The sequence below is a fragment of the Panicum virgatum genome, chromosome 3K, assembly GCF_016808335.1.
Source record: "Panicum virgatum strain AP13 chromosome 3K, P.virgatum_v5, whole genome shotgun sequence".
NCBI classification, from domain to species: domain Eukaryota; kingdom Viridiplantae; phylum Streptophyta; class Magnoliopsida; order Poales; family Poaceae; genus Panicum; species Panicum virgatum.
This window is the reverse complement of record NC_053138.1, coordinates 16,586,854-16,602,469: the sequence shown is the minus strand read 5'-3', so window position 1 is coordinate 16,602,469 and position 15,616 is coordinate 16,586,854. Positions and strand designations below refer to the sequence as shown.

The window sequence follows — 15,616 nt, the reverse complement described above, 5'->3', positions numbered from 1 at the left end:
GTTAATTAATTTGGTTGTCAACGTCTCATGCAAATCTACTACTATGGTGCTGTTGTTTCCACGGACTTAATTAAATTTAATCCCTATCACATCAAAGAGAATCTTGCTATTTAAGAATATTAAATAAAATCTATTTATAATTTTTTTTGACAGATGAGTGCTAATTTTAAACCTAATTAATCCATGATTTGCAAGTAATTATTCACTAATTATGGATTAATATATATCATTAGATTCGTCTCTCGGTTTAGCCCAGAGTTCTTCAATTAGTTTTATAATAAAAATTTATTTAATACTTTTAAATATCAGAATTTTCTTTGATGTGGCAGGGACTAAAATTTAACACCTGAAACAAAGCAACGCCTATGTCAGCTAGCAGCCGATGGATTCGGATCGGCATTATGTATCGGAGGCATGGTTCCATGCCATGCGCCATCAGATTTTCTAAGCGGCACGCGGCACGCCGCTTCACTTCCTACTACGGGCTACGCTACGGCTGACACGGCACCGGGAGGAGGAGGGGCCACGTGCGCATGGGCTGCATGAATTTGCACCAATCCGCAGCCGCGGCACGTCCACACGATTTTTGTAATTTTCTCTGTTTTTGGATGGATGGTCGAGCATTCTTAATTAGCTGCAACCTGCAACGGGGGCACCTGGTGTGTCAAATTAATTAAAGCGAGGTCACTAGAGCTGGTAGACACTGTGTTAGACTGCTACACCTTGTGTCTCAAGTCTGAACTGCTTTCCCGGTCGGTCACAGACTGATGACAAGTGCACGATCATGTTCCCCTTTCTACAGTATACCTGAGAGGGGCGAACAGAGGCGACGCCGCTGCCGGCGTCGATCCGTCCGCTCCCCACCCTTCGACGGCCTTTCCGGCGCCGGAGCGCGTGTGGGGCGGGGCGAATCGACGCCCGGCATAGTTTTAGCTGTTAGTTTATAGTTGTCCATAGCTAGTAGGCTAGGTTTGCTTGTCGTCCGTGTGGCGGCGAAGCTTAAGCTTTCCCGGCGATGGTGGTGCTGCTATCCCGGCAAATAAAGAGTCTCCAGGCCTTCTCCGACGATGCCGACATCGGCTGTGGCGTCATCTTCGGCGAGGGCGCTGTGATCTACTTTTGTCTGCTCTGCTTCCACTTCGGCGAGCTAGCGGAGCTCTCTGGCGTCGCTGGCGCAGCTGGCGGCTTGGGTGTCTCCTCTTTCTCCGGCGGCGGTGGTAAGAGCTTTGTGTGCCCACTTTTTTTGCAAAAGGGTGGGATTTTACGGCATCCCCGATGGATTCCGTTTCCGCGCTGCTGTTGGTTTCGGTGGCGTCGGTTTGTTCTTCCAGTCGTCGGCCTTTTGGTCGGCGGCGGCGGATTGTTCTTCCTCTCTACTACTGCACAGGTCGGCGGCCGATGTTCTTTCAGTGATAATGATGCGTTTCGGTGCGTCCGTGCGCTGGTTTATGCGGCGTCTCCAAGGATTGGCGCCCCCTGCGTGGTTTGGAGGTGGACCTTGGCCGGCTCTGGGTTGTCTTCTCCGGCGAGATCGACGGGAAGATGCTTGGGCGGCGATGTCGAGAGCGTCCTGGAGATTTGGGGCTGCACTTTGTAATTTCCAAGTTGTCCAGGGTGTTTTCTCCAAAATTTTGGGGATGCACTGTACTTCATCTTAATATAATTCCCCTTTCGCAAAAAAAAACTGATGACAAGTGCACGCTTCGAATATCAGAACATGAATGAATGCATGGCTGGCGTTCGCATCGTCCTTGAATGTTCAAGCTAATCCCTTGTCGATACTATCGGTCAGAATCAGATGGCTACCGCCGTTAACCATTCACAATTTACATCGATCTCATCCACTACGGAAAAGGCTAGTAGTAGTACCGGGACAAGGTACGAGTAGTACAAGTCAGCAAAAGCACGCTCAGTGTGATACCTTCCCAAGCTACGCTCTACACCTGGACCGTAGAAAAGTCAAATATGTGCTCCTACCGTCCCTACTTAAAATGAAATCCCACTGGAAAGTGAGCGAAGGCGCTCGCCAGACCACACCACCGGCGCACACAGGCAGATCGCAGAGCAGAGCCGCCCACAACGCCCACCCGCACCCGCGCCGCCCGGCGGCCGCGAGCATATAAGCCCACAGAAAACAACAAATTAACCAGTCAGAAGAGAAAAAAAAAAACACCGAAAAAGTTAGCCGAGCGGGCGAGCGGGCCGGACCAGCGCACGCAGAGCCACCGCGCAGCGCCAGCCGGAGCGAGCGGAGAGCATGGCGACGCCGATGGCCGGGGAGGGCCCGATCGCGGCGGCGATCCCGCGGTCCCCTCCGCCGCCGGCCGCGGCGGCGGAGGGCGGGTCGGCGGCCGAGGCGCCCGTGCTCATCTTCGTCTACTTCCACAAGGCGATCCGCGCGGAGCTGGAGCGGATGCACGCCGCGGCGGTGCGGCTCGCGACGGCGGGGCCCGCGAGCGGGGGCGGGGGCGGGGGCGTAGCGGCGCTCGAGGCGCGCTGCTGCTTCCTCTTCGCCGTCTACAGGCACCACTGCCACGCCGAGGACGCGGTACGTGCGGTTCGGGCCCAGCGCCGCCGGCGATTCTGCTGTCTCTCGTTGCATTTCTGTTTCGCTGGTTTGGTACTGAGATCGTCGCGGCTACGAGTTACGAGCCTGCGGAATTGTGCTGGTTGGGAGGAGGCCAGGAGGGGAGGATTTCGCAGTTGCGCAATTGACACAAAGGTTGGGAGGATTTGGTTCGGTTCCGGTTGAATCGCGGTTGCACCGACATGATCTGAAAACGGGTGGAGTTTGCAAGCGCAGCCGGTTGGCTGTGATTTGGTTATTCTCAAGTGCGCAGTCTGAGATTCGTTTACGTGTACGGGACATGTGACTGCAAACAACTAGCTGTTGTCTGACATCATGCGCGGGATTCGACTGCCACTGTGATGCCAACGTCTCGTTATGCGTTTAACTAATATGCCACCCTGGTAGCGTCTGACTTATTCGGTTCCATCTTGGATTGCATTTTTTGTAGTACTTGTTGGAGTAGCATAGCCACTGTGGCTTGTTAACAACGGAGTTGATTAAACTTGTTTCATTTTAAGTCCCATTAGAAGCTTGATACTTGGACCAAATGAAGGCTGCAATCCCTTGTGTGAATTGTTGCAAACAAATATGTTATTTGTGATTACAACTATTGTTCCTGTTTCATACGACCATACTGGGAAATGCTAAGCCTTTTATATTCTGATGATCGTTCAAAAATGGACCCTGCATATTTGCGCTGTAGATAATTTCTGTTTTCTATAGATCCAATAGGTCGGTATATTTGAGGAGATTTATAGGGCAATATAAGTCTATTGTGATGCAGAGTGTTTACATAACATTTTGAGATATAAGATTCTTCTGTTGGTAATTGCAGGTTATTTTTCCAGCACTTGATATTCGAGTGAAAAATGTCGCAGGGACATATTCTCTTGAACACAAAGGGGAAAATGATCTGTTTGAACATCTATTTGCTCTGCTACAGCTAGATGTGCAGAATGATGATGCTATTCGGAGGGAACTTGCATCCTGTACTGGAGCAATTCAAACGTCTGTAACCCAGCATATGTCCAAGGAAGAAGAACAGGTTTTCCTGTTTCCCTGCTTATTATGTCTTGCCTTCTGTATATATTTTATTAAATACTGAGATAAAACTAGCAGGCTTTCAATCTGTCCATTAAGCAGCTGTATGAGATGCGTTGGCATGCTCTTTAGTAGTCTAATAAGGAATCATTCTTAACTTTTTAGTTGCTCTTGTCACAATTGTAACAGTATTGTTGTAATCGAACCACATGGTTGTCTACGCGTTTTAAGAAAACATGTTCTCATCTGTAGTTCTAAACATTTTACTGAGCAACAGGTTAAACATGGTAAGGCACATTTTGTAACTTCACAATTGCATCCTAAGTATTGCTAGTAGCTGAAACACTTCTAGGAATCACTGCTAAACAAGTGTAGTAATCATATTGAGTTACACCAAAGGGAAGTGTATCCTTGAACTTCAACAAATGCTACGGAACCTTTTTAGATTGTGGTCATCTAATTTAAAGTGTATCTGAATTATGCAACTGTTCAGCATTTCAGTGTCCTTGTGAATTCAGACCAGCTCTAGTATTGGCTTCTTCTTCCAGCATAGGCAATATAATGCTGCTGTCTAATCTTCTGAGAACTTTGCAGGTCTTCCCATTGCTCATCAAGAAGTTTTCACATGAAGAACAGGCTAATTTAGTTTGGCAGTTCTTATGCAGCATCCCTGTAAATATGATGGCAGACTTCCTTCCATGGATTTCTGCTTCTGTTTCGCCTGATGAGAATCAAGATATTCTTGACTGCCTACGTAAAATAGTTCCTGAAGAAAAACTCCTCCAAGAGGTCCTCATGATTATGACATCATGCATATTAGCTTTCCATTTATAAAGCTACTGGTGTCTCTCACTTAATTTAGTTTTTTACTTTGTGAAGATTGTATTTGCATGGATTGGAGGGAACTCATTCAGAACAATGGCACAAAATTTCAGTGATTCTTATTTGAAAGGCAGTTTTACATGTGAGTATATCTGTGATCAAACGGATAAACATGCATGCACACTTGAGCACTCTAAAATTGGAAAGAGGAAGTCCACAGATTCTAGTCAGCTGGTCGTGCATCCAATTGATGAAATTCTGTATTGGCACAATGCTATTCGGAGAGAATTGAGTGATATAGCGGATGAGGCGAAAAGGATCCAGCAGTCAGGAGACTTTTCTGACATAGAAGGCTTTAATATGAGGCTGCAATTTGTTGCAGATGTGTGCATTTTCCACAGGTATGATGCTTTGAATCTCAACTCATTTGAATCTTCTTTCACAACCTGTTGCATCAAATTGGAATTCAATTAAATTTACTTCTATCATGTTAGACTTATTGATAGTTATCAGCTGCACATTATATTGCTTAGACATGATGCAACAGCTCGTTATGCTTTGACTCTTTAGCTGCAACAGATGCCACAGTGAAGATGTGAACATACTAGCCATATGCTAGAATATGTTCTTTATTTGCTTTGCTTAAAATAAATTAAATCTATTTTTTTCAAAGCACTTGAAGTTTCAGATCCAACTTTGTTTTTTTGTGCTCTCAAGTGAAGTGTATTGCTTTTCTTTAGTTTCATCAGTTGCATTTTCGTTGGTCTGCAGTATTGCCGAGGATCAAGTTATATTCCCAGCAGTGGATGGTGAATTATCCTTTGTGCAGGAGCATGCTGAAGAGGAGCGTCGGTTTAATAAATTTAGGAGTTTAATTGAACAAATCCAAATTGCAGGAGCCAGATCAACTGTAGTGGATTTTTATTCTGAGTTATGTTCACAAGCTAATGAAATTATGCAGAAAATCGAGAGGCACTTCAGTGATGAGGAAACAAAGGTTAGTTTAGTATTTAAAAAGCGGACTGCTGTTCTATCAGTCAGAATATTAACTCTACTTTCCCAACAGATTCTCAGCTCTTGTTTGCCTTTGTTACCCAGGTACTTCCTAAAGCTAGGAAAAATTTCTCTCCAGAAAAACAAAGGGAACTTTTATATAAGAGTATATGTGTCATGCCACTAAAGCTATTGGAGCATGTTCTACCATGGTTTGTAGCAAAGCTGAATGATGCAGAAGCAGTGTCTTTTCTTCAGAATATGCGATTGGGAGGTATATGTGTTCACCTTTTCTATTTCTCTCTTGAATAATTAACAGTTTTGCACAGCCTTTCCTAATTTTAAGTTATTAACTGATAATGCATCACAGCACCTTCCTCTGAAACTTCATTGGTCACCCTTCTCTCCGGCTGGGCATGCAAAGGTCGTTTGGAGGACACATCCAGTCCTGGAAAGTTCATATGCTTGGCATCAGGAACAGCAAGCTGTGCATCGAATGGAAATGATTTTAAACAATGCCAGTCATTCTGTCCATGTTATGCAAGTGAAAATGGAGCTTTTTCTAGACCAGTAAAGAGAGCAAGTCATGGAGAATCTAGCATTAATATTAACAGAAGTCACTGCTCCGAAAGTGCTGGTACTCAAGCATCCCTGTCTAACAACAGACCCTGTTACATTCCCAGGTTAAGAATAGAAAGTAGCTACCTTGGTGTTAATTCATTTACCCCTGCAAAATCCTTTCGCTCTCTGCCGTACAATTATTCTGCACCTTCATTATATTCAAGCCTTTTTTCATGGGAGACAGACACACCATTTTCTGGCCCAGATAATATTTGTAGGCCAATTGATACCATATTCAAATTTCATAAGGCAATTCTTAAGGATTTAGAGTTCTTAGATGTGGAATCTGGAAAGCTTATTGACGGGAATGAATCTTGTCTTCGCCAATTCATCGGAAGGTTTCGTTTACTGTGGGGTCTATATAGAGCACACAGCAATGCTGAAGATGAGATTGTATTTCCTGCTCTTGAATCAAAGGAGACACTCCACAATGTCAGCCATTCATACACTCTTGATCACAAACAGGAAGAAGAATTGTTCCAAGATATATCCACTGTCCTATCTAAACTTTCGCAACTACATGACGGTTTGAGCCACCCCCTTGATGTTGAAGATGGAACGGATCATATTTCAAATAATGAGATTGATTGGGCTAGAAAGCATAATGAACTTTTGACAAAGCTTCAAGGATTATGCAAGTCTATCCGGGTTACCTTATCAAATCACGTTCACAGAGAAGAACTTGAGTTGTGGCCATTGTTTGATAAACATTTTTCTGTAGATGAGCAGGATAAGATCATTGGTCGCATAATTGGAACTACTGGTGCTGAGGTTCTGCAGTCAATGTTACCTTGGGTCACGTCAGCACTTACTCTAGAGGAACAGAACAAGATGCTGGATACATGGAAGCAAGCCACCAAGAATACAATGTTCGACGAGTGGCTAAATGAATGGTGGAATGGACCTTCAACTTCATCTGACCCATCAGATAATGCTTCCGCTCCTTCAGAAGGTATGTTCCAGTTAGTTCTCCTCTCCTCGAGAATGATGGAAGGGACTTCTATGTCACTGAGATATTTTTTTATTTGGCATTGTAGAAAATCATTTTCAGGAGAATCTTGAACAGAATGACCAGATGTTTAGACCTGGTTGGAAGGACATCTTCCGAATGAACCAGAGTGAGCTCGAGGCTGAGATACGTAAGGTCTCTCGAGATTCTACTCTTGATCCAAGGAGGAAGGCCTATCTGATCCAAAATCTCATGACCAGGTTTGTTTTTTTAAAATACAGTAAATAAGTTAAGTGACATTACCCATTATTCCCCCTTATAATACAGCAAGTTTGTGGGGCTATTATATATATTTCTAATTTTGTAATTTCAGCCGTTGGATAGCTGCTCAGCAGAAATCACAACCAGGTGCTGAAGAACATAACGGGTGTACACGACTACCTGGTTGTTTTCCTTCGTACCGAGATCCAGAGAAACAAATATTTGGTTGTGAGCATTACAAACGAAACTGCAAGCTTGTTGCTGCCTGCTGCAATAAGCTATTCACATGCAGATTCTGCCATGATAAAGTTAGTGACCATACAATGGACAGGTAACTTCACTATGGCCACACTTTTCCTGCTGAGGGAGACTTATGTCTTTATGCTAGTAGAATTTTAAGATTTTTTTAAAAGATTGAACTACCAATATCAAATAAGCATGCAGTTTTACTTGGAGAGAGTTGTTTGTGATGCTGCTATGGACCTGCGCTTTCCTTGTGAAATGATCCCTTTTTCTCTCATTGAACTTTCTAATTGTAGCTTTTATTTTCTATGGGGTATTTGGCTCTTGGTATTTAAATTTTGCATAATAAGGACAAAACAACGTGCTTGTATTTGTATACTGGGACTACCTGTGCTAAGATCTGATTGTTAGAACTTAGAAATCTCTTCCAAGGCAAGAATAAAAAAAGCAATATTTTCTGTGTTAAGATCTGCTGATTGTTAGGACTTAGTAATCTGTTACAAGGCAAAAAAGGTTATATACTTAGCTTACTTTGTGGGGCTACTATTTGTAGGAAAGCAGTGGTGGAGATGATGTGCATGCTGTGTCTGAATGTTCAACCAGTTGGTTCAAATTGCCAAACTCCTTCTTGCAATGGACTGTCCATGGCAAAATATTATTGTAGCATATGCAAGTTTTTTGACGATGAAAGGTAATACTGCACAGATCTGCATTTTGGTTCCTTATGCAGTATTCGGTCTTTGCCTTTGTAGCTTGTGTACAATTCTCACATAAATGCATTGGTGGCTCAGTTTTCACCGTTATCTTTTGGAACGATGTTGATTTTATTTCTTTGTGCCAAATATATGGGTGCTTATTCTATTATCCTCCTATTGTTGTATTCTACTTATGAACAATAAAATTACCCTGTGCTATTTTCTTCTCTAAGTTCAGCTTCATGCATGAGTTTGAGGCTTCATGCCACTAAATAGTAAATAGTAAGATGTTAGAGTGCCTATTATATTGTGTGCCACATTTAGTTTATTTATTTTGTTGCATCATTACATGAAGTTTCTTGGTTGATGTGGTTCATCTTTGTGACATTTAAACACCTAATTTTGGGCTGTTTCACAGGAGCATCTACCATTGTCCTTTTTGTAACTTGTGTCGTCTTGGGAATGGCTTGGGCACTGATTTCTTTCATTGCATGAAGTGCAATTGTTGCCTTGGGATAAAGATGATAGAGCACAAGTGCCGAGAAAAGATGCTAGAGATGAACTGTCCGATTTGCTGCGACTTTCTATTTACATCAAGTGCACCAGTTAAAGGTCTTCCTTGTGGCCATTTTATGCATTCAGCTTGCTTTCAGGTATGATAATCTAGTAGTATTTTCATTTACTACTATGGCTGGAGTAAGTGCTGTTTTGACATATTCAATTTCAGGCATATACTTGTACCCACTACACTTGTCCAATCTGCTGCAAATCCTTGGGTGATATGACGGTAAACTACACCACTTTAGCTGAAAGAGTATTTTGCGTTTGCCATTTGATTTGCTCTGCCACTGACAGTACATAGGAATACTATTCTTGTGCTGCTTGAAGTGTGTTCCGTTTTGAAAATAAATATATAGAAGGGCCAAGAAACAGAATTTGATCTATTATAGGCTTGTCGCGTTATGCACTCCAAGTTGCTCATACCTACTATGCAGAAAGCGCTGTTTCCTTTTTTTTTCTTTTTTGAGAAAGATAAAGCAGTGTTTCTTATTTGGAGTCGTAGTAGCAACAGCAAGCCTGCTCAGTCAGCCTTAGAGGCTTCGTTTGGACCCCCCCCCCCCCCCCAGTAAATTCCTTGATGCTTTCTCTTGGCATCTCCGGCTGAATGTTTTCGAGCTTCTGGAGTTGTCTACTGGTGTATCAGTATTGTTTTTGGACATGTTATTCTGCTCACATACCTTGATGCTTTACGTCCTACAGCCATTTGCCGCATTATCTAATCCGTTAAGATGGTACCTAATGCAACCTTTCGCTTCTGAAGGTGTATTTTGGCATGCTTGACGGTTTGCTGGCTGCAGAGCAGCTCCCTGAGGAATACCAGGACCGGTGTCAGGTAACATTACTCTCCTATTCCCGGTTCATTATTTCGTGCGTGTATTTACCATTACATCGACTGTCCCAGGATATACTATGTAACGACTGTGAGAGAAAAGGCAGATCACGGTTCCATTGGCTCTACCACAAATGTGGCTTCTGTGGTTCGTACAACACCAGGGTCATCAAGACCGACACGGTAGAGTGTTCTACATCAAACTGACCAGGCGAGACTTCCCCCCCCCCCCCCCCCTGCAAGTTTCGCACTTTGTAATTTCTTTTTTGCGATTCATTTGTAGATAATATATATCTACGGGAGAGAAACCTTGTGCTTGTATAGCTGTGATAACTTAAGCAAGGCATCCGTTTTCGTTTCATAGCCGGGTCGGCATGGATTGCAGCGTACGCACCGTCCTGGCACGCCGCTTGCTCGGCTCGGTCGCTCGATAGGTTCCAGTCTTCCACTGCGGATTGGCGTCGGTCGTTTCTACCCGTGCAGTTGCCACGAGAACGAGACGACCGAAACCGAATCTGCCCAGCTGGGCTTGAACCGTGCCTGACGCGTGCAAGGCTGCGGTCCCTGGCCCGTGCGTGCGGGAGACCCACATGGTCCAGACCAGGACTACGACGCGGCCAGCTCATTGATTGTTCTTCCCTTTCCCGAGCGAGGCGCCCTGAATTCCTCGTCTTGATCTCTAGCACGCGGCACCGCAGGCGCGTCTCGATTGATTATTCTCACCCGATCAGACAGGGCCCAAACCTCCTTTCCCTGTGGCCGTACGAGGCGGTGCGGGAGCAGTGCGCTCTAGTTCTCAGCTCTCGCCCCTGTGAGTGTGCCCTTTACTGATCTTGAGCAGCGCTGCGAGTCAGCACGCACCCAGCATGCTAACGATATGCATGTTGGCATGTTGCCTTGACAATCTTGCCGACCAGCCGGCTTTGCGAACGTAAGGCAGGCAGGCAGCTTGGCATTGAGAAATAGGCGAAGTATTAACTAAGGAAATATCAATCATGTATTATGAAGTCACCAACGCCTGAACAAGTCAAGCCCCATCTCGTCCACAAGCTCCTGGACCAGATCCTGCTCTATCTGGGCTCCGATCTGAAACGCTTCCAGCATCGAATTCATGCCAGCCTCAACCGCGTTCTCCACTTCGCTCACAGCCAGTTCGTCCAAACCCCACCCAGCCATGTCGCCGCACGTGGCGACCTCCTTCCCGACCTCTGCAGCCAGCCTCTCCTCGGTGCAGACCAGGCCCAGCTTCGTGAACGACCTGTAACCCGAGTCGCAGAGCTGGGTGCACATCGAGTCAAGGCAGTCCCAGACGAGATCGAGCGCGAGGTTCCTTAGCGAGCTCGCTTCCTTGGCCTCCTTTATGGTGCTGTTGGGATCCTGCTTGGAGCCCGGCGTCAAGGTGGACAGAGCGGACTCAATTGTCCGGAGGAGGAACGTCTTGGACGGCTCCTTCGATTTATCTCGAGTAGAAGAGCGGACGTTTGTTAGCAGCAGCTCGACCGTTGTTGTAACCTCTTCAGGGTGTTTCAGCTTGCTGTCTTGGAATTCCGGCTCGAACGGTTCAGCACCGTGGTGGCCAAAGCTGGGTTCGGAACACCTGGGGTTGCTCTCGGTAGTTGCATCTTGCATGCTAGCAGCCGGTGTACATGTGTCTGTTGGATGGCAGTCGGTGAAGGCAGCTTCTGTTGGCAGTAGTTGATGACAAGAAACAGTCACAACACAGCTCAAATTTCCAGGATGTTGCGTGTCATAACGTGATAACATGGCAACCTTTTTTTTTTTGTCAATGCACTAAAATGGTTGTTTCCTTACCTGCAGTTTTGAGGGGAATACATGGAATGAAGGCATCATCCACGGATGTAGATTGCTGAATAGATGTATGGGTTTTCTTCTTGCTGCCTCTGGATATAGATGGAGATGGACCGCAACCTTTTGCATCAGCCTGCAGATAGTAGCGAGCAAAGAAATTTCTGTCAGACTAAATTAAAAGTGCTGTTTCCATGAGAATTGACTGTGTTATCCAACGGATGAGAACAAGAAGGATCAAAATGACTGACCTCATGCTTCTTACGAGTTTCACACATCTGGACCCGTTTAGAATTGTCTCTGAAGCCATAAGTCACAGTATCCACTGAGTTGCGCTGCCATAGCAGCGCATCACTCAATGATTCTTCTGTAACACGTACAGCCCACTTATTTTCAAACAAAGAAGAGGCTGTTCTACCACCAGGAATATCTCTATTTTTCAACTCATCTTGGTTAAAGAAAACTGATTCTGTGGCCTCCAGACTTGATATGCCTTGTAATACTTCCCTGGAAACTAATCCTCTTTGAGGAGATGTATTTTGCCAGTCTCTACGAGAGTGTCTCTTAGGGCAAGCACTGACTGGAGATACCTGAACAGCGGTACCCATTCTTGTAGAATTGTCACCACACAAAGAAGTAGCATCAACTTTCACTGGTGAGCTGAAATTGGAAGAAATAATGCCTGATTTCTTGTTACCCCTTGAAACATTGCATGGAACTGACTGTCTCTGGAAATCATTCCTTGCACAGTTTTGACTGGCAAACTTCGGCTTCTCACTGACCAATCCTGCTCCTTTTGCAATTATTTTGTCTTTCCCCATAGCTTTTGGCATTACAGTTACAGTCTTTACCTTCAGTTTGTTAGAGGAATCACTATGCATGCTGCTGCTTTGACGACCTTTTATGGTCATGTTCTTGTTCTCTGCATTAGTATGTGACTGACTAAATCTATCCAACTCCTTCCTTTTTGACCTCAAAGATTTACTGCCACTCATCTTTTTGTTCAGAGAAACAAAGTCGTGAGCTGTGTTTGCCGCATTTTGCTCCCCACTTCTATGTTTATTTCTTTGGACCATATATCCTGGATCTGCCTCTCTACAAGCTGCAGGTAGTGTATTCTGCTTCAGGTTGTTTTGCTTAAGAGGGCCACGACGAGCGCTCTCCCGGGATGTGCTCCTAGGCTGAATTTTTCCGGCATCTCCATTTGTAACAGCAACACAATTGGAGGTCCTCTTAGCACTGTCCTCAAACACAGGGTTCTCACTCGAGCTAGTGAGCAAGTACTTGCCATTTCCTTCATGTTGCATTTGACATGGTACATTCTGGTCTGACCTCCTAAGCAGAAAACTCTTTCTGCTAGTATCCTCTTCAATCCACTTATTAGAAGTCGAGTTGTGCTGAGATGTAGCTCCCATGTTGTGAGCACCTAATCTTTGTGCATCGACATCAGACATATCCCTTAAGAATTGATCAGACAAATTATGCAAAACAGCAGCACCACCGGGCACACCATCATCACTGCTGCATGAATACTCCAAATATGCATGTCGCCGTGAGAAACGGCGAGTTCTTGACTGCAACCCAGGTTCCAGAACCTTGACTGCTGCTTCAATCAGCCGAGCCTTGTTCCTGCTGGACATCGACCTTGGGCTCTTAATAGGTGAGGCCACCTTGTGTACATGCCGTCGTGGCCACAATGGCCGTGTATCTGGAGCATTGAACTGACTTCCATTGTCCTGCCGCCGATCATCTATGACCTGCCCTGTCTTCTGTTGCTTCTGAGGTGGTGTGTATATGCTCCGAGATGTACCGGACCAATCTTGAGGGCATGAATTCCAGTGGTCACCGAGCTCGGTGGAGTCTGTGGCTTTGGTCGGCCGTAGATGGTTCACAGCCGGCATCGAGCTGAGACCCATCAGCCGGGCTACCACTCCGGGAGCACACATTTCATTCTCACCGCAGTTTCTGTCTTGGCCAGACTGTGGGTAGTGACTGGTGCCATTGCTTTCAACTTTGCTCCTTGAGTACTCTGCAGAATCAAGCTGCAGGAGAAGAACATGAATGAGTTTGAACTATTGGAAAAACAAATTAACAATGGCTTGGAAGAAGGGGAAATTATCTTCTCAGGCATAATTTTTTTTGCTGGAAGCAAAGGGCTCAGAATTTCAGAACAAGAACTCCAAAGCAAAATTGCAGTTTCATGGCCCCAAAAAAAATCTGATGAAGAAAAAGAAAGAGGAATTTTTGCTGTACCAAAAGGGGCCTCATCTTGGCCGCCTCCGTCTTCTCGCCGCCGCTCACCGGTCTCCCAGGCGAGAACTTCTGTGCGCGCACTGAAACACCGAATTTGCAAAGGCTGACGAACAGCGGCAGATTCGCACAGTTGCCCGGAGGGGGGGGGGGTAAAGATAATTTGCGCGCAGCAAAGGACAATGCAGTTTCGTTGCAATCTTACCTGAGGGGAGCAGTTTGTTCTTCTTTGAGGACGAGGAGAAGAGCTTCCTCCTGGCGAACATCTGGAACAGCGCCGCCACGCACGACGGCGCCGGCTTCTGCCGCTCGGTGATCGCCAGGCTGCCGCCGCCGGCGTTGGGCGCGGAGGCGCCGCCGCTGCCGTTCTTCATGTCTCCACGCCCGCAAGAAGAATTCAAACTCAATTCTCCTCTCTCCTTGTACCGGAATGCATGTCCTCCCTTTGAATCTCGGATGCCTCCTCACTCCCGCACATACTTTTGGTACAGCAAACAAAATAGAGGACCAGAGCAAAATAAGAACTGGTGTAGTGAACCAGAGCAAGAGGCAGATGATCCAAGTGTTGGAACCGGGCGACTGGAGAACGGAGTGGAGGCCAGGAGGGGGAGAGAGAAGAGGACGCCAGGAGTGGACTTGTGGGGACGCTCTCTGCAGGCTTCTCTTGGCACTGTTGGCTGTTGCAGATAGGAAGCGACGTCTCATGACTGTTCTTGTTTGTTTCTTTGCATGTGACTCGGCTTGCGTGATGCGTAGGTGACAGCCCTGTCAGCGGCTAACCTTTCTGCGCTGACATCTCTGGGGTTTTGTTCGTTTTCCTGGCACGTCTAGTAGCTGTTACTGGCCTAAGCTAATGTCTAATCCTGATCCAAACTTCAAAGTTGTTCCAGAAATCTGCGGTTACTATGGCTCCAACGGAGGGTTGGGTGCAATTCAAGGCAAGGCAGGTCAGGAAAAGTGAAACGTTGCTTGTAATGCTAGACAGCATCAGTAACGGAACATAGCGATGGTAACAATTTACTCGTACAACAGCCTAGCTAAGCTTCTATCATTACAGGGCGATTAGGCTGCTCAGATGCCCCGGCACGTTCGGTGATGGTGCATCTACCTATTGTTGGATGTTGGGCTGCCGACTCATGTCTACTGTCTAGCTAACCGAAGAGTGAGGTCAAAGCAAAGAGAAAGTTGCTGCTGCGGTACACGGACATGTCAAGTACTCCTCGTAACTGAACTAGAGACACACGGCCACCTGCTACATCTTCAATTTACTGTCCGAGGGAACACGTAGCGATCCCGGAGTACATTTGCTCCCTTTTTGTCAAATGTCAACTACCCTGCACTAGGAAGTTTGAACAGGATGGCGCATATGGACAGAGACGCTTGATTTGAAATTTGAAACTTTTCAAATGCTTACAGTGCCTGTTCCGCGGCGGCAGAATAAAATGACGCATCACGCGACAACAAATGACGAAACCGACATTTAATTTGTTTTTGTGTCCTTGAGACGGGCAGCCTTGAGTGCTGAACCCACTGACATACTACATATACTACTATATATAATAGTACATCAAGTCTACAAAGTGTACAAAAATATGTTCCAGGACCCGGGTCAAATGTGGCCTCGTATTCTAAGCAGGTTTCTAGTCGGACATCCTTGGGCACAGCGTTGACTACTGGCAGTTCGGCCGCGTTGATAGTAAACTGCTACGGTGGATGTGGATGGGGTGCTTCCGGGCTTTCGGCCGCGTTGATACCAGGGTCTTTCAGTCAACCGCCAGTACTACCGATTATAGATTATTTATTGGTCTATAAGAAACTCTGATACGCAATGATTTGGCTGATCGCTTTTTTTTCATAATTATGTGGCTCTCCATTGCGGACCATACCTGCCGGGAGATGAGCATTTCAGCTCGTTTCTAGGATCTTGTCCGAGATTGCAGCACCCTGTTCAATGGCGGGGCCGGGGTACGAGCACT

The 15,616-nt window shown here is 45.8% G+C and overlaps 2 protein-coding genes across 2 annotated transcripts; one reads left to right on the top strand and one right to left on the bottom strand.

Annotated features, from left to right (window-relative positions):
* Positions 1-2,074: 2,074 nt before the first annotated feature.
* On the top strand, positions 2,075-12,346 carry LOC120697924 (zinc finger protein BRUTUS-like). Its single transcript, XM_039981308.1, has 15 exons — positions 2,075-2,548; positions 3,405-3,614; positions 4,205-4,399; positions 4,490-4,833; positions 5,204-5,429; positions 5,531-5,699; positions 5,796-6,998; positions 7,084-7,255; positions 7,369-7,587; positions 8,053-8,190; positions 8,613-8,847; positions 8,922-8,981; positions 9,516-9,587; positions 9,657-9,795; positions 11,403-12,346. The coding sequence occupies exons 1-14, from the start codon at positions 2,258-2,260 to the stop codon at positions 9,789-9,791; spliced, it is 3,669 nt and encodes a 1,222-aa protein (XP_039837242.1). The 5' UTR covers positions 2,075-2,257; the 3' UTR covers positions 9,792-9,795; positions 11,403-12,346.
* On the bottom strand, positions 10,559-15,175 carry LOC120697925. Its single transcript, XM_039981309.1, has 5 exons — positions 13,846-15,175; positions 13,644-13,723; positions 11,642-13,432; positions 11,397-11,526; positions 10,559-11,266 (listed from the first exon to the last, which is right to left on the bottom strand). The coding sequence occupies exons 1-5, from the start codon at positions 14,012-14,014 to the stop codon at positions 10,593-10,595; spliced, it is 2,844 nt and encodes a 947-aa protein (XP_039837243.1). The 5' UTR covers positions 14,015-15,175; the 3' UTR covers positions 10,559-10,592.
* Positions 15,176-15,616: the final 441 nt, after the last annotated feature.